The sequence below is a fragment of the Lutra lutra genome, chromosome 3, assembly GCF_902655055.1.
Source record: "Lutra lutra chromosome 3, mLutLut1.2, whole genome shotgun sequence".
Classification (NCBI taxonomy): Eukaryota; Metazoa; Chordata; class Mammalia; order Carnivora; family Mustelidae; genus Lutra; species Lutra lutra.
Genome location: NC_062280.1, coordinates 145,049,249 through 145,064,172, shown reverse-complemented (window position 1 = coordinate 145,064,172; position 14,924 = coordinate 145,049,249). Strand labels below are relative to the sequence as shown.

General features: G+C 43.9%; 1 protein-coding gene across 4 annotated transcripts in view; it reads right to left on the bottom strand.

Moving 5' to 3' along the window:
• Positions 1-10,555: 10,555 nt before the first annotated feature.
• The window catches only part of TSC22D1 (TSC22 domain family member 1), a 142,534-nt gene continuing 138,165 nt past the window's right edge, over positions 10,556-14,924 (bottom strand). For 2 of the 4 annotated variants that reach the window (XM_047723499.1, XM_047723504.1), the window contains 2 exons: positions 13,087-13,138; positions 10,556-11,938 (listed from right to left, as the gene is read on the bottom strand). In XM_047723499.1, coding sequence (XP_047579455.1) covers positions 11,681-11,938; positions 13,087-13,138 — 310 coding nt within the window. In that variant the 3' untranslated portion in view covers positions 10,556-11,680. Of the gene's footprint in view, positions 11,939-13,086; positions 13,139-13,542; positions 13,925-14,233; positions 14,323-14,924 lie in introns of those variants that run through there. The other 2 variants (XM_047723505.1, XM_047723503.1) reach the window with 2 other exon arrangements.

Below are 14,924 nucleotides of genomic sequence, written 5' to 3'. Positions count from 1 at the left end.
TATTATTCCTGTCGATGTGTTTCTTTAATTTTGTTACTAATTGGTTTATATAGTTGGCTGCTCCCACGTTAGGGGCATAGATATTTAAAATTGTTAGATCTTCTTGTTGGACAGTTCCTTTGAGTATGATATAGTGTCCTTCCTCATCTCTTATTATAGTCTTTGGCTTAAAATCTAATTGATCTGATATAAGGATTGCCACTCCTGCTTTCTTCTGATGTCCATTAGCATGGTAAATTCTTTTCCACCCCCTCACTTTAAACCTGGAGGTGTCTTCGGGTTTAAGATGAGTTTCTTGTAGGCAACATATAGATGGGTTTTGTTTTTTGATCCATTCTGATACCCTGTGTCTTTTGATTGGGGCATTTAGCCCATTAACATTCAGGGTAAGTATTGAGAGATATGAATTTAGTGCCATTGTATTGCCTGTAAGGTGACTGTTATTGTATATTGTCTCTGTTTCTTTCTGATCTACTACTTTGAGGGTCTCTCTTTGCTTAGAGGACCCCTTTCAATATTTCCTGTAGAGCTGGTTTGGTATTTGCAAATTCTTTCAGTTTTTGTTTGTCCTGGAAGCTTTTAATCTCTCCTTCTATTTTCAATGATAGCCTAGCTGGATATAGTATTCTTGGCTGCATGTTTTTCTCATTTAGTACTCTGAATATATCATGCCAGCTCTTTCTGGCCTGCCAGGTCTCTGTAGATAAGTCTGCTGCCAATCTAATATTTTTACCATTGTACGTTACTGACTTCTTTTCCCGGGCTGCTTTCAGAATCTTTTCTTTGTCACTAAGACTTGTCAATTTTACTATTAGGTGACGGGGTGTGGACCTATTCTTATTGATTTTGAGGGGGGTTCTCTGAACCTCCTGGATTTTGATGCTTGTTCCCTTTGCCATATTGGGGAAATTCTCTCCAATAATTCTCTCCAATATACCTTCTGCTCCCCTCTCTGTTTCCTCTTCTTCTGGAATCCCAATTATTCTAATGTTGTTTCGTCTTATGGTGTCACTTATCTCTCGAATTCTCCCCTCGTGGTCCAGTAGCTGTTTGTCCCTCTTTTGCTCAGCTTCTTTATTCTCTGTCATTTGGTCTTCTATATCGCTAATTCTTTCTTCTGCCTCATTTATCCTAGCAGTGAGAGCCTCCATTTTTGATTGCACCTCATTAATAGCTTTTTTGATTTCAACTTGGTTAGATTTTAGTTCTTTTATTTCTCCAGAAAGGGCTTTTATATCTCCCGAGAGGGTTGCTTTAATATCTTCCATGCCTTTTTCAAGCCCGGCTAGAACCTTGAGAATCGTCATTCTGAACTCTATATCTGACATATTACCAATGTCTGTATTGATTAGGTCCCTAGCCTTTGGTACTGCCTCTTGTTCTTTTTTTTGTTGTGAATTTTTCCGCCTTGTCATTTTGTCCAGATAAGAGTTTATGAAGGAGCAAGTAAAATACTAAAAGGGTGGCAACAACCCCAGGAAAATATGCTTTAGCCAAATCAGAAGAGATCCCGAATTGTGAGGGGGGAGAAAGGGGATAAAAAGGGGTTCAAAAAGAAAAAAAAAAAAAAAGAAACTATTTAAAAAAAGAAAGCCGATAAAGAAAAAATATAAAAAGAGGAAAAATATATATATATATTAGATAAACTATTTAAAAAATGTTAAAAAAGAAAACGGTAAAAGTTAAAAAAATTTAGCAGACGAAGAGAAAAAGAAAAAAAAATTGAAAAAGAAAAAAAAAATTAAATTAACTGCAAGGCTGAAAAATCATGGGGAGAAAGCCATGAGTTCCGTGCTTTGCTTTCTTCTCCTCTGGAATTCCGCCCCTCTCCTTGTTATTGAAACTGGACTCCTCGGTAGGTGAACTTGGTCCTGGCTGGGTTTCCCGTTGATCTTCTGGGGGAGGGGCCTGTTGTAGTGATTCTCCAGCGTCTTTGCCCCAGGCGGAGTTGCACCGCCCTTACCCGGGACCTCGCTGAGTAATCCGCTCGGGTTTGCTTTTGGGATCTTTTGTTCCCTGAGCGCTTTCCGTAGAGTCCGGAGAACGGGAATGAAGATGGCGGCCTCCCGGTGTCCGGCCCGGAGGAGCCGAGAGCCCGGGGCCCCACTCCTCAGTGCGCCCCCAGAGAACAGCGCCCAATGACTCCCGCCACCCTGGCCTCCGGCCGCGCTCCGAGCTGACCGCGCCTGCGACCGGTCCAAGGCAACCCCGAGCTGAGAGTCACTCCTCGGCTCTGTCTCTGTAGCCGGCTTCCCCGTTCCAATACCTGTGAGCTCTGCGACACTCAGACACCCTCGATCCTTCTGCGACCCTGCGGGACCTGAGGCCGCGCTGACCCCGCCTGGGCTTCACCCCAGTTAAGCCTCTGGAGCGATGTCCCTCAGCGGAACAGACTTTTAAAAGTCCTGATTTTGCTCCGTTGCTCCGCCGCTCGCCGGGAGCCGGCCCCTCCCCCTGCGGTCTATCTTCCCGTCACTTTGGATTCACTTTTCCGCCAGTCCTACCTTTCAGATAGTGGTTGATTTTCTGTTTCTAGAATTGCTGTTCTTCTTCTCTTCAATCTCCCGTTGGATTTGTAGGTGTTTGCAATCTTTAGATAAGCTATTTAGCTAGCTGATCTCCGCTACCCGAAGTAGTCTCAGCCTGCTACTTCTCCGCCATCTTGACTCCTCCCCCCGTGTTTGTGCCGCACTAGTGTTTTTTAAAATTTTAGTTCTAGTATGATTAATATACAGTGTTATGTTAGTTTCAGGTGTACAATATAGTGATTCAGCAATTCTATACATTACTCCATGCTCATGATGATATGTGTGCTCTTAATCCCCTCTACCTGCTTCATCTGTCCCCCTTTAGTAACCATCCATTCTCTGTTTAAGAGTCTGGTTTTTCATTTGTCTCTTTTTTCTTTGTTTGCTTTGTTTCTTAAGTTCAACATATGAGTAAAGTTGTATAGTGTTTTCTTTTTCTGACTGACTTATTTCCCTTAAGATTATACTCTTTAGATCCATCCAGTAGTTGCAAATTACAAGATCTCATTCTTTTTTATGGTTGAGTAATAGTCTGTTACATACATACACCATATTTTATTTATCCATTCATCAACTGATGGACACTTGGGCTACTTCCATATCTTAGCTAGTATAAACAATGCTGCTAGGAACATAGGGATGCATATATCTTTTTGAATTAGTGTTTTTGTACTCTTTGGGTAAATATCTAGTAGTGGAATCACTGGATCATATGATAATTCCATTCTTCATATTTTGAGGGAACTCCACCTTATTTTCCACAGTGGCTGAACAAGGTTGCATTCCCACCAACACTGTATAAGTGTTCCTTTTTCTCTACATCCTTGCTAACACTTGTTGTTTCTTGTGTTTTGTGTTTTTTTTTAATTTTAGCTATTCTGACAGGTGTGAGGTGATATCTCATTGTGGTTTTGATTGGCATTTCCCTGATGAGTGATATTGAGCATCTTTTCATGTGTCTGTTGGCCATCTGTGCATCTTCTTTGGAGAAATGTCTGTTTATGTCTTCTGCCCATTTTTTTTAAGATTTTATTTATTTACCTGAGAGAGAAAGCAATGAGTGAGAGAGAGAAAGAGTGAGAGAAAGATGGAGAGGCAGACTTCCCACTGAGCAAGGAGCCTGGGATCATGACCTAAGTCGAAGGCAGATGGTTAACCGACTAAGCCACCCAGGCCCCCTATCTTCTGCCTATTTTTAATTGGATTATTTGGTTTTTAGTTGTTGAGTTGTGTAAGTTCTTTATATATTTTGGATACTAACTCTTTATCAGATATACCATTTACAGATATCTTCTCCCATTCAGTAGGTTGTCTTTAAATTCTGTTAGTTGTTTCCTTTGCTGTGTAGAAGCTTTTTATTTTGGTGTAGTCCCAATAGTTTATTTTTGCTTTCATATTTTTTTTGCCTCAAGAGACATATCTAGAAAGATGTTGCTATGGACAATGTCAGAGAAGGTATTGGCTATTTTCTCTTCTAGGATTTTTATGGCTCCAGGTCTCCCATTTAGCTGTTTAATCCATTTTGAGTTTATTTGTGCATGTGGTGTAAGGAAGTGGTCCACTTTCATTCTTTGGCATGTAACTATCCAATTTCCCAACCATTCATCAAAGAGATTTTCTCTCATTGCATATTTGCCTCCGTTGTTGACAATTAGTTGACCATATAATTGGGTTTGTGTGTGTGTGTGTGTGTGTGTGTGTGTGTTTCTTCTGGGCTCTCTATTCTGTACCACTGATCCATGTCCCTTTCTGTGCAAGTACCATACTGTTTTGAATCCTCCAGCTTTGAGGAAGATCCTGAAATCTAGGACTGTGATACCTCCAGCTTTATTCTTTTTCAAGATTGCTCTGGAGATCCAAGGTCTTTTGTGCTTCCATACAAAGTTTAGGATTATTTGTTCTAGTTCTGTTACCTACTGCTTTGTAATTCTGCACCAGGCAGTCCATGTGTTTGGGAACCAGCTAAGGTAATGAACTAGAAAACGTATCTGAAACATAATAGAAGTGTATTTATTGCCCTCTTGTAACAGTCTTGAGTAGCTCCAGGTTAGAGAGCGGGGAGGCAGGAAAAGGGCTTGGTTCCACTCAGTCAGTCAGGGTCCCAGGCTATTAAAGCTGTCCCATCTCCAACCAGTTGGCTGAAGGGGAAAAAGCATGGAGGACTGCCCAAGGGGAAATTTTTATGAATCAGGCCTGGAAATGACAAACCAGCATTTCTGTTCACGTTCTCAATATTGGCTAGGATTACATCAAATGGGCTCATGTAGCTGCAAGGGAATCTGGGAAATGCTGTCTGTGAGTCCAGGAAAAGGAAGAGTTTTGTTTTTGTTTTTGTTTTTGGTAAACACCTACCAATCTCTGCTATAACCCCTCCCTTTGGATCTAAATATGCATATCATCTTCTTGTCCTCACACAATACATTCACCCTCCCAAGGGGCAGCAGCTCCAAATCCCATTCAGCTCAAACTCCAAGATCTCTGGGTAAGACACAGGTTTGGATGTGGCTCCTAAAGGCCTAAAAAATGTCCCAACAGACATTGCACAATGGGGAAGCCAGGGCATAAGATCGGCCATAAAACTCCCATTGGAAACATACCCAGTCCTTATCAGTTATGAAGTCCTACTGGTCAAGCATTGAGAAGATGCCCTTTACCCTGGCAGTGGGAGAAGTTCCCTAATTAGACCCTGTTTCTATCTTCTGGAAAAAGAAGTCTCGGGCCCATCTTTCTCCAAAGTTCCAGTCTCCTTGCTCTGGGAGGTTTCCTTGTCCAGTATCCTCCATGGCCTCCATGCCCCTGCGAAGTGGGCACTGAGGAGAAGGCTCTCCCTGAGCGCTTTACACCTTTAGACATTCGTGTCACCCACTTCCAGCTCCCGTGGGTCCCAGGGCCTGAAGGTTATTTGAAGGTTTCGAGGATGTTTTGTTGTAGTTGTCGTCGGTTTAGCTTGGGCTGGCTTATGTCTCCCTTGGAGATAAAAGTCCCTCAAAACCTTGGTAGGCTTCTGCCCTATTTGTACTTCCACAAGACCTAGAATATTTGTTCTGGACAAGATTGTGTTACGTAATAGTGCTCTGTCTGGCCCACCTCTATCAGTTGACAGCTCATGTGAGACCAAAGGCATATATGGTGAGTGCAGACCGTCTGAAGGGGTGAAGCAGGTTGTTTAACTGAAGAGTCTTTTGATGGGCTCTAGTAGCGTATTTAGTGTTGTCAGTGTCTGGGGCCCCAGGTCTTCTCCTTAGGGGTCAGCAGAAGGGGAAGGAGCACAGCAGATTGCTAAGAATGATCTTCTTAAGGCCAAGTCTGAAAGTGTTGGGTCCCTTCAGCTTTCAGTCCATTGATTGAAGCTGGGTCCCCTGGTCACACCTCAGTAACTTCAAGAGGATGGAGGATGTAATTGAGCAGCATGTCCAAGTAGAAGAGGAAACGGGATCTGGGCCAACCAACTTGTCCCCGTTTGCCTGGAACTTTCCTGGCAAGAGTACTGGAAGTCCCACTTCCCGGGAACCCCTAAAGGCCCGGGGAAACTGGTCCAGCTGATCACCCTAAGGCCTCCCTCACATCTTCTCTCTCCTTATGGAGAGAAACTAGGTCTCCTGTTTGTGTGCCATCCTCGTCTGCAGTGACTACAGACTACAGATGAGGGCATGCACTCAATGTACTTGAGACAACAGGAAGATTATTTTTTTTTTTTAAAGATGTTATTTATTTGAGAGTGAGTGAGCCAGGGAAAGCGCAGAGAAGCAGACTCCCCACTGAGCAGAGAGCCTGATGTGGGACTCGATCCCAAGACCCTGGGATCATGACCTGAGCCGAAGGCAGATGCTTCACCGACTGAGTCACCCAGATGCCCTGGAAAGATTATTTTAATTGAAATATAGACCATTCCTGGAAATTTGGAGCATGTGTGGTGTAACCTTTCAGTGCACACAACTGCCAAACACTGTCTTTGTCCCCAAATGAGTCAGTTCTAAAACGTAGTTATTATTGAGGGAGTTATGCTACCACGAGAAAATGCCACCGATTTAACAAGAGTTCTTAGAAATATGTTTGCCAAAAGTTTGATCTGAGGAGGAATACGGAAAGAATTCTTCAGGCATTCTATTGCACAAGGCAAATTTCACCAGAAAACAAAGTACCTCATTTATTTTAAAAGAAGCTAGTGGGCTGTCCTTGAAGGCAAGGACTGTGGCTCACTCACTGTACTATCTCTGGCCTTTGGAAGGTCTTCAGTGAATGTTCTCTGATGCAGTTTACGCAGAGCTTACCAGAAAGCCTCTGCTCAGTGTCTCTATCAGAAAGAGGGTTTTTTGTTTTGTTTTGCGCTGAAGGATGAGCTGCTGTTGGGGACAGGAGTCTGGCTCTTGAGACAAACACAGAAAGGGAGTGGAAACTCCCACAGGCCACATCAGCATAGTAGGCGGGCTTTCGTTTGGTCTATAGTGTCCGAAAATCAGGAAATTTCAGACAGAGCCTGGACTTCTGGATCTTGAAAAATTGGAAGACCTGACAACACAGTGTTTGTGTCCCCACGGAGCAACAAGTGGACGGCGCTAAGGAGCAGCCATCCCCATCAGAGGGAGCACGGACTCTCCAAATGCCACCACCATTATCACGTCCCACTGTCTCCCCCTCACTGCAGTCAAGAAGCATCTGTCACATCCTATAGACATCTGAGTCTAAAACACCTGGATTTAAAGCATAGATGTATAATATAATATTACAGCAGCTTCGTCCATTTTCAAATGGTCACTGAACCTTCCATAGCTATTGATAAAGCCTGATTGCTAATCCCGGTGACTTTGAGCCTGGCATTCCATAGTACTGTTTTATATAGGGTTTTATTCCATAGGAAAATTAATATGTATTCTATCTATATCTCCCGCCTGTAATTGTGCATTTACTTCCATCAATATTATTATTTTTTTAAGATTTTATTTATTTGACAGAGACACACAGAGAGAGAAGGAACACAAACAGGGAGAGTGTGAGAGGGAGAAGCAGGCTTCCTGCCGAGCAGGGAGCCTGATGTAGGTAGGGCTCGATTGCAGGACCCTGGGATGGTGACCTGAGCCGAAGGCAGATGCTTAACGACTGAGCTACCCAGGCACCCCAACAATATTATTTTCAAACATGAATAATTTTCAACTAATCCCTTTTCTAACTCACAGAAATGAAACTTGAGGTATTATTTCTGAGATAAAGAAGAAGAAATGGTGCATTTCTGTCCATATTCCAAATGGCCTTTTTAAAATTTTAAGTAATTACACCCAACAAGGGCTTGGACCCACAACCCCAAGATCAAGAGTCACACGCTCCACTGACTGAGCCAGCCAGACACCCCCTAAATGGCATTTTTCATGTGTGTCTTTGTATTAAATTTTAACAGCCACTACTATTATTAAATGCTAAGTCAAAAGCTATTAGAAAATAAAATTGCCACAGCTTTATTCCTACAAAAAATAACAAATTAAAACATAAAAACAACAGAACGAGTGGCTCAGAAATAACAGAAGGGCTAGCATTCCTTGGGTACTTGCTCTGATTCCATCTCTGTGCTTACTTTCCAGCATTATCCTTACAAAAACCCTGTGGAGAGAACCTGTCCCATATTGAGCATGAAGTAACAGAGAAAAGCAATTAAAATCTCCTGCCCAAGGTCAGTTACTAGTAACCAGTGGAGTTACAATTAAAACCAAATTAATTCTAGCTTACGAAGTTAAATGAACAAACAAAAACAGCGGGCTCTACCGCCCCGCCCCCCAAAGTTAGAATAAAGGAGAGTCATCTCAAAAAGCAGAGGGTTGTAGCATCTTAGGGCAGTCCTGAATCTTTGCGACCTGATCCAACTCATTTTATGGATGCGAAAGCGCCTGAGAGGTTCCATCTCGTGTCCACAGGCTGGTGACTGCGAGGCCGGCCTGGCAGCCGCGAGTGTCCACACTCAGCCCAGGGTCCTTCTCCCCACACCCACACAGGAAGCGTACTGCACTACCTGCTTCCAAGTGCCAACACTGTGCACACGTCTCCAGCTGAGGCCACGTCCGCTAACGGGATTACCGTCGTCTTCTCTGCCTCCATTTCTAACCCTTGCGCCATTATTGCTGCTGGAATGGACTTGCGGGTGACGGCTACAAGCAGTCGTGTTGTCAGACTCCTTCCTAGCAGCTGCCACTACTTCCTGTACATACAGCAAGGTCAGAGTCATGTCTCTTGAAATTCATGTTCATTTTCGATTTCCATTATAATGAACTCTTGTGCGTTTCATGTGTAAATTTAAAATTGATTCTGCCACGGCATATTCATCACATGGTGACAAATAAATTTGTTTTTAAAGCATGTTAAAAGAAAAGGCACAGAATGACTGAGTGATAAACATTGTTAATTTGAAACAGAAAGCAGACAGTCATTAAATATCATGTAAAATTCCTTCTGTGTCTCCTTCACTGAACAATGGTCTCTCCTGCTGCAAATGATGTCATCAACACCCAGGGCTGTGCAACACTCCATTCCTCTTAAAAATCTTGCTTGCTCCACCGAACATGACTGTGATATAATCAATTAAATAACCCACAGACCAACAAAAGCCTGTAAGCAAGTAGGAAAACGCCTTTTTAAATTACCTTAAACATCCCAAAATGCCAATCACTTAAAACATGTCTAGTAATTACTAAAATAAACATGAATGGAAAAACATCTTTTAATAATCCATGATTTCACATACAATATTCAGCTCTCAAATTGTCATGGGAGTCTCATATTTTTAATTGGAAGTCCAAAATTTCATTAAGTAATGGAGAAGGAAGTTCTCCATTATCTTAATACATTGACATGAAATTTCCAAAATTTTCGACAATTAACCACCTTTGGTGTTGAGGATCTTCAATAAAAAGCAAATGATGAAATGGCTATAGATTCATTATGATTTTCTTTTTAAAGGAAATGTAATTACTACGTCAGTGTTCCTTTATTTAAGCCAAAGTCATATAACCTTCAAAGTAAAATGACAAAGGCTTTTTTAAGTCCTCTCCTAATCCCCCAAACCATGGTCATGGCAATTGCCACCAGCCTGTGGCAGTCCGTAGTTTACTGCTTCGAGAGCTCTGTGTCCCCAGACCCATCATGTTGAGCTCTGTAACACATGCTCACTGTCCAATTCTCAGGAAGCCCTGATGTTCCATTCACCTGTCAATCTCCTACCAGCTCTACAGCAGAAGTTAAGGCCTCGTCCTGCTAGGGTTTAAGTAAGCCTTGGAGCTCACAAAAGCCCCAACTCCCATTGGGTGGAGGGGGCGTTTCTGAGGCCTTCGGGTATATTAGAGCTGATAAACCCACCCTGTTCACACTGCTTGCTGATATCGCCCCCTGAACGTGTCAGGCTCACATCTCAGATGCCAATTTGCCTTAGGATTCCAACATGCTTTAAATTTTGATCTATTTTAGTCATAAGGAATCAACTGACCCCCTTGCTGGTTTGGTCCCACCTCAAATCCAGTAGAGGAAACACCTGGAGAATCATCTTCTTTTGCTTGGACATTTCCAGGAACTAGAAACTCAACCCGCGCTAGAAATGACATCCCAATCCAGGGTAACACTTTCTAAAGTGGAAATCAGTTTAACTTCCATCTTTTGATTCCAGAGCTGCTAATTGGGATTATACACAGAATTAAGGCTCATGCCCCTCCCAGCTAATAAACATTTGAAAACCAAGGCTTCCATAGACTTCTAGAACTTCAAAGTCACAGAACTGTTTCCTCTTTCAGTGCCCACATAGGCACTGAGAGGTGAAGCCACTTATCCAGATGATACTGGGCTAAAGACATAAGCTCTTGTCTCCTTCACTATGTCTCTCTTCCCCTTACTGGCTTGAAATAATGCACCGTCTATCTGTAAAAACACTAGCACCCCTACTTTGTCCAACCTTCACACTCCCCTTCAAGATTTCGCCAAACTGTTTGAACTTTACCTGGAAATAGTCGCAAAGTGACTGCAGTAATGTTAACACTCTAACATGAAAACACTTGTTTATCAACATTTTATATGCTTTATTGAAAGTTGACAAGTGCAACAGTTAAATACAGTGACACCTTACAACTGTGTAGAGAACATGCACAGAAACGTATGCATAGAACTACTATACAGGTAATATGCAGAAACCCCTACTGCGAAATTCATTTCATTAGCTAGAATGGATCATTTTTCAAAGTATTCAACCAGCTCAATCAAAAGACTTCAGTGAACAGGAATTTACTTCAAGATATTGAGCAACTAGAAGATTTTAGATTACACAAAGTGACCGACGGTGCCAAATTCTTAAAATTTCTTTAGGTGTGGTTTTCTTCTTGTAGCATTTTTTTAATGTAGATCTCTATATAAAAGACAATCCACACCTTTTCAGACAGCCAATGAAACATCTAAATTTCAATCTGTACAACCTAAATAGTAGTTACAGTCCTCTATTGTACAAAATAGTTACACTACATACACAAATATACAATAAGCAAAACAACCTTCATGTAAGAGAGCCTAGGTCCCAGCTACCTGTCACCGTTTTAGTCACTAAGACTTTTATGTCATCCACTGTTTAAGAGGCACAGTACTATAGTTTTTATGGATTTTTGGTGACAGTCGTCAATTGGTTCGATGAACTACGTTTCCCCCCATCTTAGGTGAGACTATGCGTCAGTCTTTACTCTGACCTCTCTTTTAAGGTCCTCCTGGGGAAGAAGAGGAGAGAGGAAAGTCCAGTGGAGCCCCACTGCTTCAGACCCCATGGCGTACACTACGTGCAAGCAGGAGAGAACGCTCGGGAGTGGGGATGGGGAGCAGGGAAGGGGTGGAAAGGCACACAGCTCCTCGGCATGAGTGAAACCACTTCTCACGTATCTGCCAAGCTGCATGAGGTCCCAGTATATCCATGCTAATTCTCTGATTAACCTTTAATTCGCCCAACTAAGAAATTTCTTCAAGCCAAAAGCATATGAGTGTTTAATACTGGAAAAAAGAGACAATGGCATATACGTCAGTCTCACTTCTCTTTCGCAGCGAGCAATGAAATGGGTGACTGTGGAGGCGGATTCCCCCTAGTACATCTTCTCTGGTCTGTTCAGTTCAGACAGCAGCAGCCAGTTCTGCGGGGGCATAGGAGGCTACGCGGTGGGTCCTGAGCCCTGGGACGCTGGCTGGGCCGGGGGCTGTGTGGTCCCCTGTGGCTGTGTGGTGGCAGGGGGGGAGCCAGTCTGCAGCTGGGCCTGAAACTGCGCAAGCTGCTCAGGACTGGCCAGTGTCTTCAGCAGATTGTTTTCCTGCTCCAGCTGGGAATTTTTCTCTATTAGTTCTTTGATTTGCTCTTTGAGGACCTCCACTTCCTCTCTAACCGCATACATCAAATGGCTTTTCACCAGATCCTGAAAGGCAGAGGGAAAAAGAGGTTTAACTTAAGTATTTCCCAGACTCTGAATTTTTAAAGTATCATTTTGCATGATGCTCCAAGACTATCAACATAACCTGCCTTTATCTTACTTAACCCGCCCTTGGAGCCATCTACTGAATACAAACACAACTGTACGAAATACTTTAAGTTTAATGTATAAGGGGATCAGGCTTTTTCAAAGCCTGTGCATTTTTCTGCGGCCCTCAGCCAGGGATGCATACACTCGCGTTTCCTACTCCAGACGGCAAAATGCACTGGGCTTCTGGAAGGCGGGGCAGGAGCCTGGCCGCTGGGAAGTCCAGGCCCGCAGCAACGGTAGCCGCTTCCCCGCCCCCAAGTCCCTCCCTCCGCCCCCCCACCCCACCGCCTCCCTCAGCACCGGCTGCAGCCAGTTCTTACGGAGCATGTTGCCGCATTTTCCTCCCTCCACCCCCCTCCCCCCTTTCGTGATTAAGCTGACATCACAGAAACCTGGGCAGACGTTGCAGCCAATGGGATCTCGAGTTATTTATAGCTCCGAATTAAAGGTTCGAGTTTGCCTAGCAACAGTGGGCAGAGAATCCCGTGAGAAGAGCCACAGGCGCTGCTCCAATAACAAAGAAAGCCAAGGCGGAAATAAAAAATCGGAGAAATCCAGGCAGAGGCTGAGAAAGACAAAACTTTTCTCCGGTTCTTCTTCATCATGCAGTAGCCTACAGCATTGGGGATCCGTCTGTACAAGGTCTAGAGAGCCCCTGAGATCCCCACTCTGTACCCGCTCCTTCCCTAGTAAACCTCGAGATTGCTAGTAAAGCCACATCGCTAGAGATGTGCCCGCGACCGAAGGACGCGCAAGGCAGAGCTTCCCTCGCAATTTCCCAGCAAAAAGGGGACACCTCTGCAAAAAATCCCCACGTCGTGTGAAACCCCTCGGGAATTGAGAACATTTAATACCCTCAGGGTCCCGGGCTCTCCCGCAGCAGCCTTGGGATGTGGCTACATGCCGGCCGAGAGGAGACAGTGCCGGCATTTCTCAATGTACGAAGAGCAGTCATCCTGACTATAAATGCACTGGTTCCATCCCGATCTCGCTTTTTGTACTGTACCCACATGTAGTACAAATGATTTTTAATCAGTACATACCATAGCTTGCTCGATTTTGTTGTCAATAGCTACCACACTTGCACCAGAGGAGCTGGAAGAGAGGGGGGGGGAAATCGATAAGTGGAATTTTTATAACATCCAAGACAAAAAGGACTCCCCAATTTTGTGATGTTACTGGCAGCATTTTTTGAACATTCGACAACACCATGTAATAGATCACCCTCCAGAAAACACCAGCCACTCTCTTACTAACGAATATCCAAACATTTCCCTATTTTAGTAAGCCACAAAAGACTAAATTACATAATGTAGTAAAAGCCTGCTCTCCGGCCAGACCTGGGAAAAGGAGGCTATTCTAAACATTTGAAAAAGCAACATTCATCTCACCGTAGTCTCCCGGTAATGGACAAAGGAATTCGCCTGGCTATTTTTCACCTGCATTATTAGAAGTATCTCACGAGTAAATTTAAAAAAACTATCCCCATCGACATTTACCTATTGTCAAGTCTCACAGAGGCGTTTTCAGTCCCCAGCAAGGATGACAAGAAAGAAATTGAAAAATGTCTCAGTTGGTAAACTCCTAGATCCATCGCCACTGGTCTACACCATTGGGATTTCATGCAATTGCAGCCAAAAACACCCTCGTGGAAAAAAAAAAAAAAAAAAGGAATACCAGCAGCCTTGTTTGAGCTAGATTAAAAAAAAAATCTTCTAGCTTTCTGCAGCCCAGGGAGAAGCGGAAAACAGCAGCCCTAATTTAAAGAAACCCGGCTTCTGGGGCTTGGCGATCCCGGGAAGATGCTGATCCCACCGTTGTGCGGAGAAGCCTCCCAGGACGACAGCCAGGATCCACTAAGGCTATGGACCAGGACTCCGGCTCGCCGCAGAATATATGGAGGCGAGAGCCGCGCCGATTGGCCAGCACCCTATTGGAACCTCCCCTTCTCCCTTGCCCGCCTCCTCAAGCTTCCCCGCTCACCCCACTCCCAGCCCCCCCGCCACCCCCCACCACCCCCACCCCAGCCTCCCCATCCGATCCCGCTCTTCGGGTGGGCTGACCCAGGCCGCAGTGGACCCGTGGAGCTGCGGAGCCACCAAGGCCTCCACCTTGGGCAGCCGGACCACTGCTTCGGCAGAAAACGTCAAGGATCCCTGAAAATACAATTGGGGCCCCGCACGTGCTTACGTTTAAGGGAGTCAGACCCCGTCCCAGGAGCTGCCTGTCCCCGCGGCTTCCGAACGGAGAAAGCTTCCTATTTGCAACCAGAACCGTCTGAGCTACTGGGCATGCCCAGTCCCACCGCTAAGACTTGGAGGAGCTCGAGTGTCTCGATTTCAATTATCTAGTTCTTACAGGCAACAGTAATGGGAGGATTTTATGGGCAGGTTTATTTATAAGGATAATAACCATACTGTAATAACACTTTTTAAAGCGGTAGTGAATTTTGGAGGGAAAAATCACATTTGCTTTCTGAGAAATACTACCTTTTCATGGATCTATTACTTGCAGAAACAAAACAAAACAAAAAAAAACATTACATATTCTTTGCTAGGCATATATCTATTCAAGCAAAAAGGTACCCATCAGACGAAGAAATCAAGTAGATCTTCCCAAAACGTCCCTAGAGCCCTAAACCTTAAAATCACATCTCCCTCCTTCCATTTATACCTAGAAAACTCAATCCACGGGTTAAGTCCTACATCAATCTATTTTCAGTAAGTCTCTAAAGCATGTTTTGAAAGTCGCAATTCCTATAAGTCTCAACCCTGTGAGTCTTCTTACATCTGAAGGACAGAAGTATTATAAAGTATGTATTTCATGCTGATGGCCATACTGACCAGGTAAAATTCCCTTCCCCAAACGAAAATCAAGAGAT